This window comes from Labeo rohita, chromosome 19, assembly GCF_022985175.1.
Source record: "Labeo rohita strain BAU-BD-2019 chromosome 19, IGBB_LRoh.1.0, whole genome shotgun sequence".
NCBI lineage: Eukaryota > Metazoa > Chordata > Actinopteri > Cypriniformes > Cyprinidae > Labeo > Labeo rohita.
Window position 1 is genome coordinate 12,263,148 of NC_066887.1, and position 23,543 is coordinate 12,286,690.

Consider the following 23,543-nt stretch of genomic DNA (forward strand, 5'->3'; position numbering starts at 1 on the left):
TGCCTCATCTTGACCATTTCAGTGCATTATTAGCACTCAGACAGGTATGTTCTGTACATAGTGATTTGAGAGAAGAAAACAGGATACAATTCTAATTTCAACATTAATTATTCTTCAGACATTGTTCTTTAAATAAAATAAGTATCAGCTATATACAGAGTGACCAACAATTGGTTTTTGACCACTGAAAACAGGTAATATTCAATAATCTGAAAATGGAGCCTCATTGAGAGAACTAGAATCTAAAATTGCATTGTGATATTTTTAATACTTCTTGAGTTCTAGACATGCAAACAATAGAAAAAGGATATTTATTGAAAATAGATATGGTATTTCCAATGCAGATTGTTTGACAGAGGGAAACGAGATAGGGCTGCACGATTAATCGCACGATGTCTTGAGGCACGAATTCGATTTTGCGCGCGATTTGGCGTAGCTTGTCAGTGCTTTACGGCTCTGTGTATTACTTGCCGCTCCAGCTGAACGCACGTGATGGAGCTTTACTACTAATCAAAGTACCGGCTTCATTGACTAAGCGCGCCTCAAGACATCGTGCGATTAATCGTGCAGCCCTAAAACGAGATGCATTTCTAGTTTTCAACAGTATTTGTTCTTCAGACATTCCTCTTTGAAGAAGAAAAGAAGAGGTCTTATATTTTTGCAAATTGACTCACATTTGGTTTTTGACCACTGAAAATGTGTACAAATTAATGATTTACCCCTGCAGCCATATTCAAATTCCAATATCTCTGGAACCAAATCACACTGTAAAAAATAAACACAATTTGTTGAGTCACCTTAAAATAATTTGTTACCCTGCTGCCTTAAAATTTTAAGTTCAGTCAACTAAGTTTATTCAGCTTGAAATGTTAGGTTGTACTACGTAACAACTTACATATTTGTGTTTGCTAAACTTAACAGTAACCCAGCTGGCTTCAAATTTTAAGTTGATTCAACTCAAATATCTCAGTTGTCACTTAGTATAATTTAACATTTCAAGTTGAATAAACTTTTGTTGAGTTGACTGAACTTAAAATTTGAAGGCAGCCAGGTTACAAATTATTTTAAGTTGACTCAACAAATTGTTTTTTACAGTGCATATAGGGCCTTAAATATGAAGATGCTAAAAGGAACGTTTGTTAAGACCCAATATGTAGAAGGGTTTTAGAATATCTTTAATGCTTCTTGAGTTACAGGCATGCAAACTTTGGAGAAAACAACTTGAAAAGTGCTGTTTCTCTATTTTTGAATGGTCGTCATTGGCAGATAATGCAACAAACATTGTTAAAGTCAACAGATTTTACTAACAGACTTACCAATCTCTATGTAAAAATAACATTATGATGCTGTCATCTTTCTAAAGTAATTTTTACACCACTGTAACTTGGCTATGAATCTCAGGTAAAAATGTCCGGAATGACCCTGTTGCATTATGTGCCAATATTGACCTTTCAAAAAAAAATGTTTTTTTTTTCTCCAAAGTTCACATGCCTGTAATTCAAGAAATATTACAGATATCGTAATGCACTTTTAGATATCAAACTTTCCTATTGCCATCTTTATTTTTAACCCTGTATGTTTCAGTTCCAGAGATGTTGCAATTTTAATATGGCTCCAGGAATAAATAAAATTAATAATAATAATAATAATAATAGTAATATTAACAATATTAATAATAATAGTAATAATAACAATAATAATAAGGATAATTCTAAGAAATATATTACTACTGTAATACAACTGCACTATAAACTCCATTAATATTACATAATAAATATATTACTTTAGTTTACAGAAATGAAATTACAATACTTATGCAATTTATTCACTTACCAAAGTTAAACTCTCTTATTTTGGCGGATATTTCTGACAAAAGATTTACAAATGCCTCTCATTGCAAATCTAGTGAAATACTGTAACAATCTATCCACAAATGTTGGAAATTATTCAGATATGAAAATAAACACCAGATCATGAACTGCACTTGTATTGATTCTGCGGAAACTGAGTATTATTAGTACTAAATATTCAGAATTGATGTGTCTGTAAATATCAATTTTTAACGACAATAATACAAAGCAATCAGAAACATCAGGGATATCGAGTTTGCCTGCTATTTAATGCCTTAATCAATAGAATGAGTCTGAGGTTGCAACTAATGAATGGTTTCCTTTTTGGTCTTTGTAAGAAATTTATCTTGAGTTTGATGTTAATTTCTTCCTAGTGTGCACTCTGGTGATTAGTGCAATAACCCCCTAGTGAGTAGACAGACATAAGTGGTGTGAATGAACAGTGATGAAGAGCCTGTCTCATCTTGTGTTTTAGATGGTCTGTCTTAACAGGGTCAGTTGTCTATAAATAAATAACCCATTAATCTTCCCTTCCTTTTGCATAATGTGATTGGACTCCATACAAGCTGTGTTATTGATTATGCTTCAGGTCTGCTTTAGGTCATCCTCTTAATAATGTTTCTGTAATGGTTCAGAAAAGTCTTGGATATGAAGGCTGTTTGTTTGTGGTACCTTGTTAAGTAGTTAAAGACAAACATGGCCTCTTATGTCTGCACTTGTGCACACATTCAGTCACGCATCATGTGCTCGTGTGTGTGAGTGTGTGCTGAGCCACATGCCGATGCTATAGCGGACAGCTGACTGCTGCACACATCTGTGTGAAGGCACTGGCATGTTAACTCAATAGAGGAAGCAGAGCCGTGCCAAACTGTGCCAAACTGTGACCGACAGATAGCTCTTGTTAGTGTCAGGACGTTTTTTTGCTGGTACGTGTCTTGATTTTCCCTGAAATGAGACTGAAAAGACTTAATATGTAAATAACTGTCTGAATTAGACTATTATCAGCTGTTAACATTATTAGACTTTCACAGTCTATCAGTTTTGCAATCAATGAGCCAGAATCACTGCTTTAATTCAATAGGTTTATTAATTGTAATAGTTCTGGTATATATAAATAATAGAATATAGAATAAAAAAAAAAAAAAAAATCTACAAGATATATTGATTATTATTCATCTTTAATTTCTTTGCTATATTTTATTATTTGTAAATAATAATAATAATAATAATAATAATAATAACTACTATTATAATTCTATAATTTTTGTTAGTAAATTTTAATAATAACATAATAAAATAAAAAGGCAGATTTTTCAGTGTATATATTATAATTATTATTGTTGTTAATAATAATAGTAATAATAATAATAAACAAGTTAAAAATGCAATATTAATTAATAAATATAATAAAATATGTAATAATAATAAAATGATATTAGACTAAAATATAAAATAATGCTATTTTCATTTTAGTATGAAATAATAATAATAATATTGTAAAAATACTATTATAATTTTTTTACATAAAAATAACGTAATTTTTATGTTAGTAAATTCTAATAATAATAATTAAGGTTTTTGACGTGCATAGATGTGTCTTTCTTCTGTAGTATGTGTGGTGAATACATGGGTGAATCACAGGGAAAGCAGTACCAGAGCAACAGGAGCCTGTGTTGCCAGATCTCGGCAGAAACCATAAAAAACCGAAGTAAAACCAAATGCTTTATGCTAAAAATAAGACCAACATGTAGTGACTCGTGTCTGCTTAGTTTGAAAGCTCGAGTTAGTTAGATCGCTTTTTCATCCGAGCTTAAACAACAAGCCCAAAAAGCACTTGTAATGAGTGATCATGGCAACACAGACAGTACGCACTCTGTGAAGCAGCATGAACAAACATAAACAAAATACAATGCCTCCATGCACAATAATCGCGGTTGTCTGAATTGACCGCGGTTAGATGAAATAACCGCAATCAGATGGTTATTTAATAATCGCGACAGGCCTAGTTGTATTAGTCAATATACATATTTCAAACTTAAAAAATTGGCCTCAAACTGCCACAAATCCACTATGTGATATTTCACCTCGCTAAAATGTTTTCGCAATGATGATGCAGGTGCATTCCTTTCTCCCTGTCTCACACTATGCAAAACAATGAAGACATGGGCTAGTGTTCGCTCAGTCCAATTCACATGACATCACTGCTGTGAGGCACATCCCCAGTTTGTTGAGCTTTTCTCAAGGCCTGATCTAAAGATGAACATTCATATCCCTAACAAACTAAAAAAAAAAAAAAAAAAAAAAATATATATATATATATATATATATATATATATATATATAAAATTATTATTGTTAATTAATTTATTTTTATATTATTATTATTATTATTATTATTTTTTTTTTTTTTACAGTTTGTTAGGGATATGAATGTTCATCTTTAGATCAGGCCTTGAGAAAAGCTCAACAAACTGGGGATGTGGGAATATTATATATCTATATAATATTTTGGATGATTTTGATGATTTAAAAAAATAATAATTCTGATAATAATTTGGAATAATTAAAATAAAAAATTGTAATTTCATGCAAGGTAATGATAAAAAATTGGATGACTTATTTTGCATATCCATAAAAATACTTTTATGCATTGCACTATTATTATGATGATGATGATATATACATGATTATATATATACATGATTATATATATATATATATATATATATATATATATATATATATATATATATATATATATATATATATATATATATATATATATATATATATATTAGGGCTGTCAAACGATTAATCGCGATTAATCGAATACAAAATAAAAGTTTGTGTTTGCCCAATATATGTGTGTGTAATTATTATGTATATCTAGAATACAAACACATTCATGTATATATTTAAGAAATATTTGCAAGTATACATTTATTATATTTTTTAATATATATAATTATATTATATATAAATAAAATATTTTTTACATAAATCACATATGTCTCTTAAATATATCCATTAATTTGTGTGTACTTATATATGCATAATAATTACACACAGTACACAGAGAAATATAAGGCAAACTCAAACTTTTATTTTGTATGGAATTATTCACGATTAATGGTTTGACAGCCCTAATTATATATTATATATATATATATATATATATATAAAATTGATAAATCTGCATTATTTTTATTTTTATCCCCCTTCTCCCAAAACCGCTTATACTACTATTTCAGCTATTAAAATAGTTCAGTTTTGTATGTAATGGCACAGTGATAATATTTGTTTCGTTTTTTATTAAGTTCATTTAGAAAAATGTTTGGAGCATGTTTTGTTGGTTAAATATTTGTTTTTGTTTTAAAAGTACCAAACAGCAGCCAGTGAAAGACTGTTCTGTTAGATCAGTTTGCCTTCTCAAATCATCACGACTTGCCTAAAATACAATCTTTAGATGTAAAACTAGTTTTTTTGTCCCTAATCACAATCCTTGTTAACAATTTATTAAACAAAGTGCATAAAAAATGTATGTCAAAGCCATAAAACAAAGCCAAAAGACAATTAATCGGCATAATCGCAATTGTTTCTCTGACAATTAATCGTCAGCCAAATTTCATAATCGTGACAGCCCAAATACAACAAACTGTCTCCACTATCAGAAGGTAGACGATGATGATGTTGAGCTGTTCAGCACACAAATTCTATCATGAAATAAGGCTAGTTCAAGTCATGTGCTTCTGACTGGATTTAGTCTGCATGTGTTAGTGTGTCTTTCCCGTCAGTTTTCTTCCAGGATCACTGCGCTCTCTCACTCTCATTACTTCTGAGTCACAAGCCTGAAGAGAAACTGCAGAGAGAATAGTCCTGTGTTCCTCCACTGTTTCAGGACGTCTGCAGGAACTCAGTGTTCCCACAGTCACACCCTTCACCGCCTCTGAATTACATGCATGTAAGCGTAAAAGTACAGTATCTCAAGCACGCGATACTGCAAGAACAAGTAGATCTACTTTTGTAGTTTTGCAAAAACAAGGCATCTGTAAAAAAAAAAATAAAACAATATATAAACTAAAAAATAAAATAATATCTTTGTTACATTTTAGCACAGGCAGCTTTGTAAAAGCCAAACAACTGCATTTAGCTTTAGGGCTGTTAGTTACTGACTTCTGCCAAACAACGTTTTTGTTATTTAACAGATGATAAGCCACTCGATGAGCTGTCGTTTTATCTGCATCATCATACAGCATTCTCATCTTCCTGACTTCCCCTTTTTGGCATCCTTATGTTATGTAAAGCTCTGCCTCTCCCAGATGTGTAATTGAGGTGGATATTTAATGCTTTGTTGATGTTGACCACACCTGGATAAACTGGAATAAAAGGACAACAATGAAAGATTGTGTTTGTTATGGAGATTATAGACTAAGATATTTGTGAAGCTGAAAGCAGGACTTATGTTATTTACACGTGAGAGCAACAAAAAAACATGGAGTAATGCTAAAACACTGCTGAGCAAGACTTGATATAGAATATTTACAGAATGAATATTGCATGTTTGTTTACTTTGTTCAAGAATTTCAAAAAGTAAAACCATAAAAACATTCCCGTTACCTAAAATGAAATAAATGTTAACTGAAATTAAAAAAAAAAATTATTTAAACTAGTTGCTGAGGCGAAATTTTTCTTTTAGTTAGTTTAATGAAGTACTAAAATAACTACAACTAAATAAATTAAAAATATAAAAAAGAATACAAATTATATAGACATAAAAAACAAAACCTAATAAAAATGGGATAAAAAAAGAACAAAATTACCAAAAACTAAAATTAAAGTGAAAACAAAAAATATAAAAATAATTCTAAATATTAGCCAAAATATTATCAATCATACTACAATAACACTACCTCTGTTTTAACAGTATGATTACCTTCTCCATTATGTAATGCTTACTTAATAATGCTTACTTAATAATACTTAAATTTAATCTTTACAATATGTACATATCGTTTAATAACAGTTAAATGAAATTTTAAACAAATCTCAAAATGAATATTTATTTTACATACTGGACATTATAATGTTGTGATGCCTAAATGCACATGGTAGTGTTTAAAACCACTGATGTTATTTAATAGTGCAATGTTTTAATATTGACCATTTATTCATGAAAATTTAATTCCGAGATATAAACTCACAATTCTGAATTTATAACACACAATTGCAAGTTATTAAGTCAGAACTGCGAGATATAAACTGAGAACTGAGAACATATCAGTCTTTTTATCCTTCTCAAAACTGAGGGGAATAACTTGCAATTGTGAGTTTATATCTCATAATCTAAGAGTAGTGAGGGAAAATGTCAGAATTGCGAGATATAAACTCGGAATTGTGAGAAAAATTCAGGATTGTGACTAAAACGTCAGAATTGTGAGATACAAACTTGCATTTGCGAGGAAAAAAGTCAGAATTGCGAGATATAAACTCGGAATTGCAATAAAGTCAGAATTGCGAGATATAAACTCAAAATTGCAAGAAAAAAGTCAGTATTGCGAGATATAAACTTGGAATTGCAATAAAGTTAGAATTGCGAGATATAAACTCGGAATTGCAAGAAAAAATTCAGAATTGCGAGATATAAACTCGGAATTGCAAGAAAAGTCAAAATTTTCTCGCAATTGTGAGGAAAATTGAGAATTGTGACTAAAAAGTCAGAATTGTGAGATACAAACTTGCATTTGCAAGAAAAAAAGTCAGAATTGCGAGATATAAACTCGGAATTGCAAGAAAAAAGTCAGAATTGCGAGATATAACCTCGGAATTGCAATAAAGTCAGAATTGCGAGATATAAAATCGGAATTGCAATAAAGTCAGAATTGTGAGATATAAACTCGGAATTGCAATAAAGTCAGAATTGTGAGATATAAACTCGGAATTGCAAGAGAAAAGTCAGAATTGCGAGATATAAACTCAGAATTGCAAGAACAAAAAAAAGTTTAAAATGACATTTAACTCTTAGTAAACAGTACATTGTATATGTACATTTTTTATTGAAAATTAAAATTATCATCTTATTTGCTTTGGTCAGAATTATGCTGTTAATGGATCCCAATTTATAACATTATGGTGATGCAAAATTACTCATGTAAGATGTGAGATTTTGTTCACGCTGCCCACTCCTATTTAAGTGTTAATAAACTACGAAAAACAACTCTGCTAGTAATGAATGAATCCTTCTACAAACTGTTTAGGGCTCTTTCTGTGTTTACAATCCCACACAGGCTGGACTCGCTGCAGTGTTACACAGAGGATTAGATTACATAAGCGGAGGACACTTATAATATTTGTTTTCCACATGAGAAGGATTAAAGTCTGGAACACAGCATGTTGTTAGCAGTTATGAACTCTTGCAAATCCACACCTGTAAAAGTGTCAATATTGATATAGAGATATCAGTGGAAGTGCTGAAATGTATAGGAGACTCACTTACGATGGTTTTTATCTTCTCACTGATAATGTGTTTCGTATAACCTCCTTTATAAACATAATTAATTCTCTATACTATGTTTGAGCCTGGTTGTAGTTTATTGACAAAGGGTTGAGGACAAATCTTTATGTGGATTATCTACATTTCCTTATTTGATCTAGGCCTTCTATTTGCTGTTTTGGGATGTTTTGCATGAAAAAACAGTTGGTTTTACCACTCGTTCAGGAATTGCATAATGTAATTTGCTCTGCATGAACTGTTCTCGCAGCTCAATTGTATTAGTTAGGTTTAATTGATCGCTCGTTGGCTGTCGGGTCATGTCAGTCTCCTGATGTGAGCACAAGCTGTGGTGATTCCCATGCTGATTTTCACGAGTACATCCGTTCCTGCTGCCTGAACTTATTCTGACTTGATTAAATTGAACTGTACAAAACACCACTAGGCCAGTCAATCAACTGCTTGATGGCTGATATGATAACAGAGGGCATCTTTGTTCACAAAAACAGTCAGGCACGTGGTGGATAATGCCGGGATGCTCCGTGTGTTAATATTTATCTGGAAACGTGATGCATTGAAAGATACTTGTTTTCACTGGCCCTGAGGCTCAAACTAAACATTGCTGCTGTTTTTAGGAAATTTATATATTGTAGGCTGTGATGTGTCATAGGGCTGGTTGATAAAAGAGTAATGATAATTATCCCTATTTATTTTTTCTTGCTAAAACGACAAGTTCGCTCACGTATGGAAGCCCGATTCCGCTACTGAATAAAAAATAAAATGGGTAATTGCGAGACATAAACTTGCAATTCTTGCAGTTCTGAGAAATAAACTCGCAATTCAGAGAAATAAAATCACAATTCAGAGAAATAAAGTCAGAATCCCTAGATACGAACTCACAATTCTTAATAAAATAATGATTTAATAATTTCAAGTTAAGTCAGAATTGTGATATAAACTCGTAATTCTGAGAACATATCAGCCTTTTTTCTCCTCAAAGTTTATATTTCACAATTCCGAGATAAAAAGTCAGAATTGCGAGGGGAAAAAAAGGCAGAATTGCGAGTTGCAAACTTGCATTTGCGAGAAAAAAAGTCAGAATTGTGAGGAAAAAGTTAGAAGTTAGAGATATAAACTCACATTTGCGAGAAATATCTGAATTGCGAGATACTTGCATTTGTGAGGAAAAAAGTCAGAATTGCTAGATATAAACTTACAATTTGCAAAAGTCAGAATTGCAAGATACAAACTTGCATTTGTGATTAAAAAAAAAAAAAACTGAATTGCGAGAAAAAAGTCAGAATTGCTAGTTATAATCTCGCAATTTCCGAGAGTCAGAATTGCAAGATACAAACTCGCATTTGCGAGAAGAAAAATCTGAGCTGGTATATAAAATCACAATTGCGAGAAAAGTCTAAATTACGAGATACAAACTCGCATTTGTGACCCTGGATCACAAAACCAGTCATAAGGGTCATTTTTTTTAAATTAAGATTTATATATCATATGAAATCTGAATAAATAAGCTTTCCATTGATGTATTGTTTGTTAGGATAGCACAATATTTGGCCGAGATACAACTATTTAAATATCAGGAATCTGAGGGTGCAAAAAAATTAAAATATTGAGAAAATTGCCTTTAAAATTCTTCAAATAATGTTCTTAACAATGTATATGACTAATCAAAAATTAAGTTTTCATACATTTACAGTAGGAATTTTACAAAATATCTTCATGGAACATGATCTATCTTAATTTCCTAATGATTTTTGCCATAGAAGAAAAATCAATAATTTTGACCAATACAATGTATTTTTGGCTATTGCTACCAATAAACCCCAGCGACTTAAGACTGGTTTTGTGGTCCAGGGTCACATTTGTGAGGAAATAAAGTCAGAATTGCGAGATATAAACTCACATTTGCGAGATACTCGCATTTGAGAGAGAAAAAGTCAAAATTGCTAGATATAAACTCGTAATGAGAGTCAGAATTGCAAGATACAGACTTGTATTTGTGAGAAGAAAAATCTGAATTGCGATATAAACTCACAATTGCGAGAAAAGTCTGAATTGCGAGATACTCGCATTTGCGAGGAGAAAAGTCAGAATTGCTAGATATAAATTTGCAATTTGCAAGAGTCAGAATTGCAAGATACAAATTCGCATTTGCTAGAAAAAATGTGAATGGCGAGATATAAACTCACAGTTGCGAGGGGAAAAAAAGTCAGAATTACAAGATTCAAACTCGTATTTGCAAGAAAAAAAGTGTTTTTATCTCACAATTTGACATTTTCTTGCAAATATAAGTTTATATAACGCAATTCTGAGAGAAAAAGTTAGAATTGTGACTTTATATATCAATTATGACTATAAATCACAATTCTGATTCATATCTTGCAACTGTGAGTTTTTATCATGCAGTGATATCAGTGCAATTCTGAGAAAAAAAGTTCAAATTGTGAGATAAAATGTCACAGTAACTGTTTTTTATTCAGTGGCGGAAACCGGCTTCCGTACTTGCGCGACCACTAAACAGCGCTGTGAGAAACAGTACTGACTTTTCAGTCTATGAATTGCCATCATTTACCATGGATTTACTGTACTAACACTTTGCATCATGGCATTGTGGCAGAAAGGTGGGATATTCATATAGAATTTTACTATATTATTAATACAGACATAAATAAATGTATTAAAGAAATAGAATATTATATAGAATATAGAAATGTACAACTGGACCTTATTTTCAAGCCCTGTTTGAGTCAAATATCCATCGTTTGCCAAATCTGAACATCTGAATTCCCCCTCCATTAAAGCATGTAGGCTTCTGAGAGTCATAAGACTGTAATGAGGCTTATCCAAGAGGTTGTTGACTCTCTTTCTTTTGAGCTAGTCTCTGATGCCTTTTATCAGTGGTCATGATATGGCTCGTAAAACTGAGGTTTATGTCATAGCACGTGTTGCTTCTGATGTCATGATTTTATGGTTATATATTCTCAATTAATGAATGTGACTGTGTGTGTGTTACAGATCATAGAGTCTCTGGGTATAATGATCTACAAGGCTTTGGATTACGGCCTGAAGGAGCATGAGGAGAGAGAGCTCAGCCCTCCTCTGGAGCAGCTCATCGACCTCATGACCAACATGGCAGACACTGAAACAGACTGTCCCGATGAGGGATATGAGGCGACGGAAGAAGAGGATGAGGGAGAGGAAGAACCCACAGAAGTCTCCAACATCCGTGGCTATCGTGATATAATTTCTGTGAGTATTGATAGAACGTTATCCATTGGCCATTTTGTCATTATTAGCATTGGCCAACAACCGTGCCTAACTGTCTGATTAACACAAGTGGTGTTTCTCCCTTTGGTCAGTTACAAAATCCACCAATAGCCTGTCAGTTATTTTTTTGGTGAATATTTTGTAAGTTAAAGGGATAGTTCACCCAAAAATGACAATTCTGTCATTAATTACTCACCCTCAGGTCTTTCCATTTCATGTCCTTCGTTCATTTTCAGAACAAAATTTAAAATACTTTTAATGAAATCTGGGAGCTTTCTGACCCTGCATAGACAGCAACACAACAACCACATTAATGTCATTTTGTAGAGTCGTTTTTGTCAAGGACATTGTTAAAATAGTTCATGTGACATTAGTGGTTCAACCGTCATTGTATGAATCTATGAGAATACTTTTTGTTCTCTTCTGTGTCAGTTTTTGACACGCATTGATTAATTAATGACAGAATTTTCATATTTGGGTGACCTATCCCTTTAAGTTTTTTTTTTTGTAATTTAATTTAATCTAATTTGCCATCCTCAGGTTGTATCACGTAAATTTATTTATTTGTAACATAATAAAATGTATGGGACACATTTTACAAATGCTATAAACATTTTAGATAATAATATCTAATAATATAATATAGAATAATTATATGAGTATCTGTCAAAATGTAAATATTATTTTGTTTATTAAATACAGTTAATTTATTAATAGTTAATTTGCATCAATAATAATTTATGTGTTAATGATCTCATCTTTTAAAAAAAAAAATTTAAATCAAAATTATGTTTTATTATATTTTAATATTTAATATTATATTTATTAAATGCATAAAATGTATTGGGTACAATTTACTAATGCTATTTTTATCAATATTTTAAACACAGTCAAAATTGAAATTTAATTAAATACATATATATTTGATTAACTAATTTGCATAAATATTGCTTTATTGAAGAATTAATGTAGATATTTAAATTTTTAAAACCAAAATGACTAATTAATTAATTAATGCATCTATTTATTTATTTATTAGGGCTGCAAAATGATTAGTTGCGATTTATCGATTAAAAATAAAAGTTTATGTTTACGTACTATGTGTTTACTGTGTATATTTATTATGTATATGTAAATACACACACACATATGCATGTATATATATTTTTTAAAATTATGTATCGTATGTAAACACTTCTATAATATAATTAGAACTTCTATAATATAATATAATTTGTATATATAATTTATATTATATACAAATATAAATATTTTACATGTAAATCTAACAGATTTTTTCTTAATATATACATGTATGTGTGTGTATTTATATATACATAATAAATATACACAGTACATGCACATATAGTATGAAAACATAAACTTTTATTTTGAATTGATTAATCATGACTAGTCGTTTTGCAGCCCTATTATTTATGAAATGCATAATACAATCTGTTGGATGCAATGCAGTGAACTCCTATTTTCATTAATCAAAATGTTACCATAATTGTAATGTGTATTAAAGGAGAAGTCCACTTCCAAAACAAAGATTCACATATAATGTACTCACCCCCTTGTCATCCAAGATGTTCATATTTTTCTTCAGTCGTAAAGAAATTATGCTTTTTGAGGAAAACATTTCTGCATTTTTCTGCATATAATGGACTGATCTGGTGCCCCGATTTTGAACTTCCAAAGTTGTCTTGTCTTGCTCTCCCTGAACTCTGTGTATTCTGCCTCCAAGGCAGTTAAGGTATGTCGAAAAACTCCAATCGTATTTTCTCCCTCAATTTCAAAAATCATTTCAAAATCATCCTACATCACTGCAGAAGTACCAACCCAGTCTTTGCAAAGTGAACATGCAGAGAAGATCAAACACCCTTAACAAAAAACGTAAAACAGCGATATAGGACGATTTTGAAGTTGAGGGAGAACACAAGACGAGCGTTTGACATTACAAAGTATATAAATTGTATTATTTTTATTAAAATAACCAATCGCTATGCTAGATAAGACCCTTCTTTCTCGGCTGGGATTGTTTACAACCGCGTTTGTGATAGTTCGAGGCCGCATTTAAACTGCATTTTGGAAGTTCAAAATCGGGGCACCATATCAATCCATTATATGGAGAAAAATGCTGAAATGTTTCCCTCAGAAAACATAATTTTTTTACGACTGAAGAAAGAAAGACATGAACATCTTGGATGACAAAGGGGTAGGTACGTTATTTGTAAATTGTTGTTCTGGAAGTGGGCTTCTCCTTTAAATGTATGTTCAAATATATTTTTAATTACATATAATTCGTTTATTAATAACATGTCATATAAAAAATTAATATTGAATTTTAATATTTAAATATATTTGAGTTTGATTATTGAACAATTGTGGATATTGGGAAGCTAGATCTTCATCACAGATTCTGAGTTGGTTGTATCTGTTCTCTCTTAAGATCAGTGTAAGGGTTACTTACTGAGAATGACTCTCTCAGCTGGTTTTCATTATGCTGCTCCCTCAGGCCCACTCCAGTAAAGCATTACCCTGAGACTCCTTAGGCCTTCAGACACTTAGCAGCCGCAGTTATTTTAAAGTACAGTCATATTTATCAATATGCTAATGGAGAAGCTCTTTACAGTGGAAAGAAAGAATATGATTCAGACTGAAATGCATTTCATAGCATGAAATAAAATCGTAATAAGGAATATCTTTTATTGTCTTCTAACTTGTTCTTGGCCATGAAATCACCCATGGAAGCTGTTCAGTGACAAACAATGACAAACTGGAAATGGTCAGTTTGGGTCACTCTATGTTCTGGAGGGCCATTTCAGGACTTGTTAGATAAGGTCTGTCCTTTCAATGCCTTCCTTTCAGTCTCTGACTTCAGTGATGAGGTTGAGTGCAGAAACGAACCGTGACATTAGATTTCTCCAAGCTGAACCTGGTGAAACCTTTTAAATTCTGTATTTAGACAGAGAAAGATTGACGGAAATAAAGACGACGAGAGCAGAAGATAGTGGATTACCTTTGAGGCATGTGCCTCTTTCATTATCTCAGCCCGTTTGTTTGGAACGGGGAAATAAAAGGGCTTCCTGGAGTGTTTCTTTAACTTCCGCTGCCACATCCTCCTTAAATGTTTTTCTTTTTTCCACCGTTTTTGCTTCTAATCTCTCTCTCTGGTCAGGTTTAGCAGGTTTTATTTTTTTCCAAGCTGTATTCACTTTCTCTTGTCGTAGACAATATTCTCGTTAAGCTTGATTTCTTAGCAAAACACGTCACGGAAATGGTGAATCTATGCTGTGCAAGGCATTCCTGAAGAGGGCAGAGCTCAAGGGAAGGTCTGGGGAAAAAATGTGATTAAGCTGGTTTGAGGTGTATTTGGTCGATGTAATTGTGCATTTTAAGATACGTGTCAGATACCTGAGACACTGAACTTTAAATAGGCCTGTGTTTTTGACCTCACAGGCATGAAAGCTTTGGGTTTGGCTCCCAGCTATGTGCCAAAACATAATGTGAAACGCCAGGGTTAACTTGTTAGATAGATTCAGAAAATGATTTTCTGAAAAGCTGCGTAAAGATCCAAGGATTAACTTATCAGACGGAGACCTGCATTGACCTTAAATGCGCTTGTGTGCTCTGAAATGCAGCTGACTATTTTAGGAAGGAGACTTGTTGACAAACAGGACAATTACTAATGATTTAAAGTCGTACTGTAACCAATTTGCTCATGAATGGGACGAAGCAGTGGAATGTTCGAGAGCTTTTCTGCGTGTGGTATATTTATAGCAACATTGAAATGGGATAGAATTCAAATTAAAAATTCAATTTACTCTGATTTTATATTTGGTCTTAATCTAAGGGACAAGAACGTGGTCATATGATGGTTGCCTAAACAAATAAGTGGTCTTATGCAGAGTTTTTTAAACTGGGGTTTGTGAGTAGATAAAATGGTAATAATTATTTCAATCTTAAAATGAAAATCTAAAGAGTGTACTTAAAGGCACAGTATGTACGTTTTTTTGATTAAAACATCCAAAAACCACTGGAACAGTGTTATATATTTTGCTGACTTGTGTACTTACATTATCCCAAATGTTTCGAAGAAAGTTTAAATTCGGAGAAATAGCAGTTAACTAGTGTAATGGACCGTGTCATTGTGTCGGCTTCTGGTGACATCATACACCGTTGATTTTTCCAGTTTTATTTTGTAGAAAACATGGAAATCCCCAAAGATACTTAAAAGGAGAAGTCCACTTCCAAAGTTTTACATAAAATGTACTCACCCCCTTGTCATCCAAGATGTTTATGTCTTTCTTTCTTTAGCCGTAAAGAAATTATGTTTTTTGAGGAAAATATTTCAGGATTTTTCTCAATATAATGTACTGGTATGGTGCCCCGAGTTTGAACTTGCAAAATGTATTTTAAATGCGGCTTCAAGCGATCCCAAATGAGGTTGTAAACGATCCCATCATCAAACTACGCCTTTGTTTCTTTATTGTTTTGAATATGTGCCCTCTAGTGGCGAAAACTTACGTGTTATGCCTTTAAATCTCAGAGGGTGCTTAATGAGATGAGAGAAATTTGTCATAACCGAGTAAATATTTTGGGTCAAAAAGGTTCTGCTGACATAAATTTTGGCTCTAATGTTGTGATATACATCTCACTGTTTTCTCCTCTCCAGCTGTGCACATCTCACCTACCCAGTCCATCAGATGCACCCAACCACTACCAGGCCGTATGTCGAGCCCTGTACGCAGAGACCAAGGAACTACGCACCTTCCTGGAGAAGATCAAGAGTGCCAAAGAGGTAATGACCCTCATATGACACTCATGTCTGTTCATGTGCCAATTAGGTTTTGTTCCTTCCAAGAAACTGCTGCTTTTTTAATCAGAAATACACACACACACACACACACACACACACATATATATATATTTCTGTATGTGTTTCTCATTTTGCACCTTTACCGAAACCACAGAAAGTGTACAACACAGTACTGAAAGCCTCTTGAGGCTGTTTGTGTTTATCATTTGAATGGAGTTAGTAGGCTGAAAGCACAAGTGACTCAGAAATAGGCTGTGCACTGTGGAGGTGGATTGAAACCAACAGTGCTTTATTACCCAACACATTGTCATATGCTTGTTTCATCAGGTTTTAAGACAGTAAGGCTTGTACTAATATGTGACCCTGGACCACAAAACTAGTTTTAAGTAACACATTTGTAGCAATAGCCAAAAATGCATTGTATGGGTCAAAATTATTGATTTGTCTTTTATGCCAAAAATCATTAGGATATTAAGTAAAGATTATGTTCCATGAAGATATTTTGTAAATTTCCAACCATAAATATGTCAAAACCTAATTGTTGACTAGTAATATGCATTGCTAAGAACTTCATTTGGACAACTTTAAAGGTGATTTTCTCAATATTTAGATTTTTTTGCACCCTCAGATTCTAGATTTTCAAATAGTTGTATCTCGGCCAAATATTGTCCTGTCCTAACAAACCATACAATAATGGAAATCTCATTTATTCAGACTGTAGATTATATATGGTGTGGTATTAAAAATAAACATCACCCTTATGACTGGTTTTGTGGTCACATCTACATCTACACAGATGTTTTATTTTCTTTCAGTATTAAAGGAGATCCTTCTATAATCCCCTTTAATTATAACAAGGACAAATTTAAGCAATATGTGACCCTGGACCACAAAACCGGTCATAAGGGTCAATTTTTCCAAATTGAGATTCATACATCATCTGAAAGCTGAATATATAAGCTTTCCACTGATATGTGGTTTGCTATGATAGAACAATATTTGGCAGAGATACAGCTATTTGAAAATAGAGGGTGCAAAAAAATTAAAATATTGAGAAAATCACCTTTAAAGTTGTCCAAATAAAGTTCTTAACATTGCATATTACTAATCAAAAAATAAGTTTTGATATATTTACAGTAGGAATTTTACAAAATATCTTCATGCATATGATCCTTACTTATCCTAATGATTTTTGGCATAAAACAAAAATCAATAATTTTGACCCGTACAATGTATTTTTGGCTATTGCTACAAATACACCCCAGCGACTTAAGACTGGTTTTGTGGTCCAGGGTCACATATGTGAAGAGTTCAGATGCAAAACCAGCTAAAAGCCATCTCGGTCAAAAATGAGATAATGATACTGAGTGCTCCTGACACACAGTATACATCCATCAAATACTTTTACTTCAAACTCGATAAATTCCAGCCTCAGCCCAATCAGAAGTACCAGTACTTACATAGAAACCTATACAGAGTAGCCAGAAAGAAATACTCATTTTAAAGAATATGTCAGATGGATTTAGAGGTTTTTGCATCTGAACTCTTCATGTATTTTCTCAGCTATGAGTATGTAATAATTACTGTAAAAATCCATTATTATGAAATCCATTTAATTTTTTCCCAAATACCATTTCATTTTTTTCCAAATTCAGTTTTTCCTGTTTTTATTTTACTGGATTCAGCTTCTTTTCTGTAACTGAAACTATGAAACGTACACAATTTAACAGCAATTTATTAAAAGCTTGCACCATGCACGCTTTATTATGTTTAATAAACGAAACTAGACATTTACGCCATTCATTCACACAGAGACACACAGAACATGCTGGATTCATATTTAAATGGTATTTTTGCAGCTTGATATTCACAGGCACTAGTCCATATCACATTTTGATTGAAGTGTACTGACCTACTTTTGATTTATTCATCCAAAATTTGGTAAACACCGTAACATTCCACGTTACACTGTAAATTCAATTTACTAGATTCCACAATTAAGTCCATATTTTATGCAACACAGAAATCATAGGGCCCTACATTTGTAAATATAAAGACAAAGTATGACAAGCTCTTCAGTACAGCTTGATAAGTTAAGCCACTTATTAAGTGGCAAAATTACTGAGAGGACTGTCAAAAATGTGTTTCAATTTATCAGTTATCGATTTTGATTTATAAACAAACATTATTATGAAGTTTTATGAAATGGTGACATTTTGATGAGTGCACATGGTGCTTTGATTTATCTGCAGGATTGAGATGCTAACATTCTTTAACTCGTCAACACAGTATTTGCATATAACACAGCCTTCATACCATCTATTAACTGCATGTCTTCAACCTGTTCCCATCAAGTCAAGCAGAACCTTTTTTTGAAGAGATCCGCTCTGACGTTTTCATTGTTATCAGTTATAAATGCTGGGAAGACATTTCATTAGTAAACAGCATCAACTGCTTAGTGCACCAGAGACATGTTTTTTTAATTAAATAATAATTTTTATATAAAAGACTATATCTGCATTATCTGCATTTTAAAATTAATGATGTATTATATATTTGTGTACACTCTTTGCTTGAGTTGTGTAACCCTAAACTCGACGTGGTTCATAACAAGCTGTTTTTAAGGGGATTGTTCTACAATCAGCCTGGCCAGCCTAGTTTAGTCCTCTTTAGTACAGAGTGTGGCTGTTTAAACTGTAACATGCAATCAAGTGGCATGTGAACACCATGTAATATGAGCCTTATCCTATTGAATGTGTTCTCTCAGAGGCATTAGTTTGCATTAACCTGCTTTCTATACTGTAGCTCCTCCTCCTTTCAAAAAGGAGACCTAATCCACCAGCACCAAGTGGCACTGGGTGGGGGGTCACATGTCTGTGGGTGAAACAGGAGCTGAACCAGAATTTAGTCCCATCTCTAATCAAACATATCATGTTTGTCCTCATACCTGCACATTCTAAATAAATACTATCTTTCACACTTTAGAATAAAAGCATCAAAAATTGGGATGCAGCACAAATCTGTTGACAGTTTTGTTAGATCAAGTTTGGAACTAAACACTGCGCCATGGTACTTTTCCAGAATTTGGATTAAGTAATCACCCCTGCTTTAGAGGAAAGGAGTGTAGAGAGCAAGTGGAAAAGGGCAGGAGAAAAAAGGCAGAATCAGTCAAGCGGTTCTTTTGATCTTCGCCAGATTGACAGAATAGTCTCGCTCCGATGATTCAGAGAGTCTACACTTTTCCCCCCTCTGTGTCTGTGTTTCTTTTTCTTGCCTTTGCATGAACAAAATGTGTCTTTTTGGCTTGTGTTTTGTGATGCAACACAGTCGTGTTGTTTTAAGAGATCAGACCCTTTCTGCTCTGATATTATTAGCTCTGTGTGTGTGTTTCTGTTCATTCATGCTAAATCTGGGCAAGGCAGGGTAAACCCCAGAGGGGACACACGTCTCTACTTCACGTTCAGTTCTTCTGAGGGTGTCTGCGAGCTCACCAAAGGAATTTAATAAGCAATCCAGGACGACAGCAAAAGAATGATTTATTGTTCTATAAACCTGTCTTACATAATTCGAAGGCTATGCCGGAAGAAATCCTAATTTAATCGTACACAATTCCATTGGTCCTGTGATGGTGAATCTCATTTATTTTGTCATGAATGTCAAACCACTCAAAACAAACAAGATGAGAGTATGCTCTCAGCTGTCGTTTACCAGACACGTTATGTAGCTTGTCAATTACCTGGTGCTGGTGAAACAACCAATGTGTCTAATATGGATGTCGTTGTCCTAACTTCAACCCTGTGTGGAAATGACCTTTTTGCTAGTGGATCAGTGGAGGTGGCTGTAGGGCAGACTAGTTAAAGTAGTTAAAGACTGCATTAGCTGCGTATTGATCGTGTCTTAATATTGGCATGCTTACTGGGACTGTCAGTCACATGAGAGTCAATCGATTTACAAACAAGCCAGAGTGTCCACAGTGACTTTTACTTATTTGACCCCTGACTGAGGACAATCCATGTCGTTGTACATATCCAACACCAAAGAAATGCACAATACATTTTATGACATATATTTGGACAGAATCGTGGAACTCAGTCATGAAAATGGAATTTACTGTATAATGTGGAATGCCACGGAATTTGCTCAATTTTAGATGAATAAATCAAAAGTAGGTCAGTACACTTAAATCAAAATGCAGTATAGACTAGTGTCTGTGAAAATTAGGCCACAAAAATACTATTTAAATATGAATCCTAAATGTTCTGCGTGTTCACCTACTGAAGCGTGTGTGACACTCGCTGTTTTTTCAGCCTCTGCCGCCTCAATATATGAGTACATGAATACATAAACATAATTTCTAGAACTGCTCTGAGAGTCACTTCATGAGCATTTTACCATTTCTTTTGAGAAAAACTTTGGTCATATCATATACAAACAGACACTTAAAGGTCTTCATAGCAACCTGTCAAAATAAAAGTTTAAGTTTGGTTTAACTTGAAGAAACTGTGACAGAAATAATATTACTTAATGTAATGATGGTACTACTACTACTACTAATAAAATTATTATTGCAACATTATTTTTTAAGGAATATTTAGCAGAATTTATTTATCAGATAAATGTAAATACACAGCACAGTATTTCTGAAAATAATAATAATAAAATAATAATGAATTAAATTTTTATAAAATCAATTAATTAGAGATACTTTTGATTCTTCAAATTTAATGAAACCATTCAAATGAAATCCAGTAAATTAATAGAAAACAGAATTTGGTAAAAATATGACTGAATTTAAGGAAAAAACATTTTATAGGGCCATAAAAATTTAATTTTTGTTAACCTTTTAATAATAGTATAAGTTTCATGATTTAAAAATAATTAGATATGCTTTTTGATTAATATTTTTTTAATTTAACCATTGAAACAGAGTATGGCTGTCCTCGACTAAATGTTTTTCTGGTTGATTAGTAGTCATTCATTTTAAGCGTTAGTCGACTATTAGTCGAACATTTATTAATAAACCATATAAATCATAATAATGAGCCTTTAATTGCCTACATAGCCTAATAAGTGCTCACACCACACAAAAAAGCTTGCCATAGCGCACCAGCAGATATAAGAATTATGAATGTGTCAGGGAAAAACAGCAATTACACTGCATTAATGGTTTAATAATTTATTGATAAACTAGCGTTTTCTTTGTTCTCGGATTAAGAGATGAATTCAGTGACACTGACTCGTCATCTCAGCAGTAGTGATGCGCCTGTATGAATGTTTCATATGGATTACAGAATCTGAGAATGTTTGTTTTCTATTAGAATTGGTTCATTTAAAAGTATACATTTCACTCTCTATACATTTATTTTTCATGTCTACTAGGCAAATATACACAGAGTTTCGTAGTTTTGCGAAAGTTCACAGAGACGAGACGGCAGAAAGCTCGTGTTTGCTTTATTTTACAAAAGCACAACGTTTTATTGTTGTTCTGAGTGCACACAAATAAAGGTAGAGTCTTTACGGATTCGAAAGATGTATTACTTTTATCTGAATGAGAAAAATTGAGTATTTTAAGAGCAAGTGTGTGCACCGACACCTCCATCTGTCATGCAGTAAGTGCGCCACTTTTTAGCTTCCACACTTTGCACAGACACTTCAATAGTGCACATTTTCAGGTTAACGTTAGATTGTGCTGCCATCTAAAGCTGCTACTACATCTTTCAGATGAAAAGCCATATTTGGTGAATGATAGGTGAGCGTTTGGCTATCCTGCTAGATGTACTAAATTACCACATAGACCAGCCGTTAACAATCTGTCCGTCAAGGACTGTGTGACTTCACCACTTCTGGTAAAAAAAAAAAAAAAAAAAGTTAAAACTAAGCAACTAATAAAATTTTGGTCGACCAGAGTCTAGAAAATATTAAAATTAAAAATTAAAAAGGAAAAAAACTGAATTTGAACAAAAATAAAACAGAATTTGGGAAAAAAAAACTGTTTTCATATGGCACAATATCTGTTTATGGACCTTACAACCCCCCGGTTTAAAACTTCGGAAACAAGACTTAATATCTCTTTCTGTCTTTTCTTTTTCAGAATTTACGGAAGATGGAAGGAGAAACAGAGGAGCCTGTCAGAGACTTGAATGAGCTGCAAAACGCAGACTGGGTAAGGACAATCCGACAAGCTCATTTCTCTGAATGCTTTCAGATTGTACATTAAGTGTGTGTAGGTTCAGTTGGATAGTCATTAGTCATGGCTAACTACATGTTGCGTATATTTTGCGTAGGCACGGTTTTGGGTGCAGGTGATGAGGGACCTGCGACACGGTGTGAAGCTGAAGAAGGTGCAGGAGCGTCAGTATAACCTTCTACCCATCGAGTTCCAGCTTACGCCTTACGAGATGCTCATGGACGACATCCGCTCCAAACGTTACAAACTTCGCAAAGTCATGGTCAGTGTGCATGTGTATAAATGAATCCTGAATTGGGTCATGTCAGCATTTATGATCAAAATCTGTTTTTTAATTTAACCATTTTTCACTTTGTACCAACAGTACAGTCGCACATTGCTGTGCACTTTTATTGCTGTTTGTTACAGAAATCATAAACCACAACAATGTTTACTTTGCTTATCATAAATCAAGCAGGCTTATTTTTGAAGCTGCAGGGTAGAAAAATGTTTTATAGGGTTGAACTGGAAAAAGTCAATGAGACTGAAACAGTATATCAAGATGGCTTGAGGTTACGGTTTAAAAATAAACATATAAGGTTGCGAAACTTCCAAAGAGATGCCACGTAACAGCCAACGCCTTACATGATAGGCCAGTTTGAATCGTATGAGATAATAAGTCAGTATTTGTTCACCTACCACACCTTTGCCTTTAGTTATTAATGCATAGAATTAGACAATAACACATAGTTGTCACTAGTATTATTTTGATGCATTCTTTAGACAGGACACATGTCTGAAATGCGTCTTGTGCATTCTTTCAAATGACACAGATTTTTAAGGTTTTAGTTCACTGACAACATGTTTAACATTTGACCCCTGCTGTGCCTTTTGTCTGCTGTAGGTCAATGGTGACATTCCTCCAAGGTTAAAGAA

At 33.1% G+C, this 23,543-nt stretch overlaps 1 protein-coding gene across 8 annotated transcripts in view; it reads left to right on the forward strand.

Moving 5' to 3' along the window:
- spire1a (spire-type actin nucleation factor 1a) overlaps window positions 1-23,543 on the forward strand; it is a 60,607-nt gene that overhangs the window by 18,624 nt on the left and 18,440 nt on the right. For all 8 annotated transcript variants that reach the window (XM_051137390.1, XM_051137392.1, XM_051137391.1 and 5 more), the window contains exons 3-7: window positions 11,368-11,601; window positions 16,298-16,423; window positions 22,533-22,604; window positions 22,726-22,890; window positions 23,512-23,543. The exon at window positions 23,512-23,543 is cut by the window's right edge and continues 55 nt beyond it. In XM_051137390.1, the coding sequence (XP_050993347.1) occupies window positions 11,368-11,601; window positions 16,298-16,423; window positions 22,533-22,604; window positions 22,726-22,890; window positions 23,512-23,543 (629 nt within the window). The remainder of the gene's footprint in view (window positions 1-11,367; window positions 11,602-16,297; window positions 16,424-22,532; window positions 22,605-22,725; window positions 22,891-23,511) is intronic.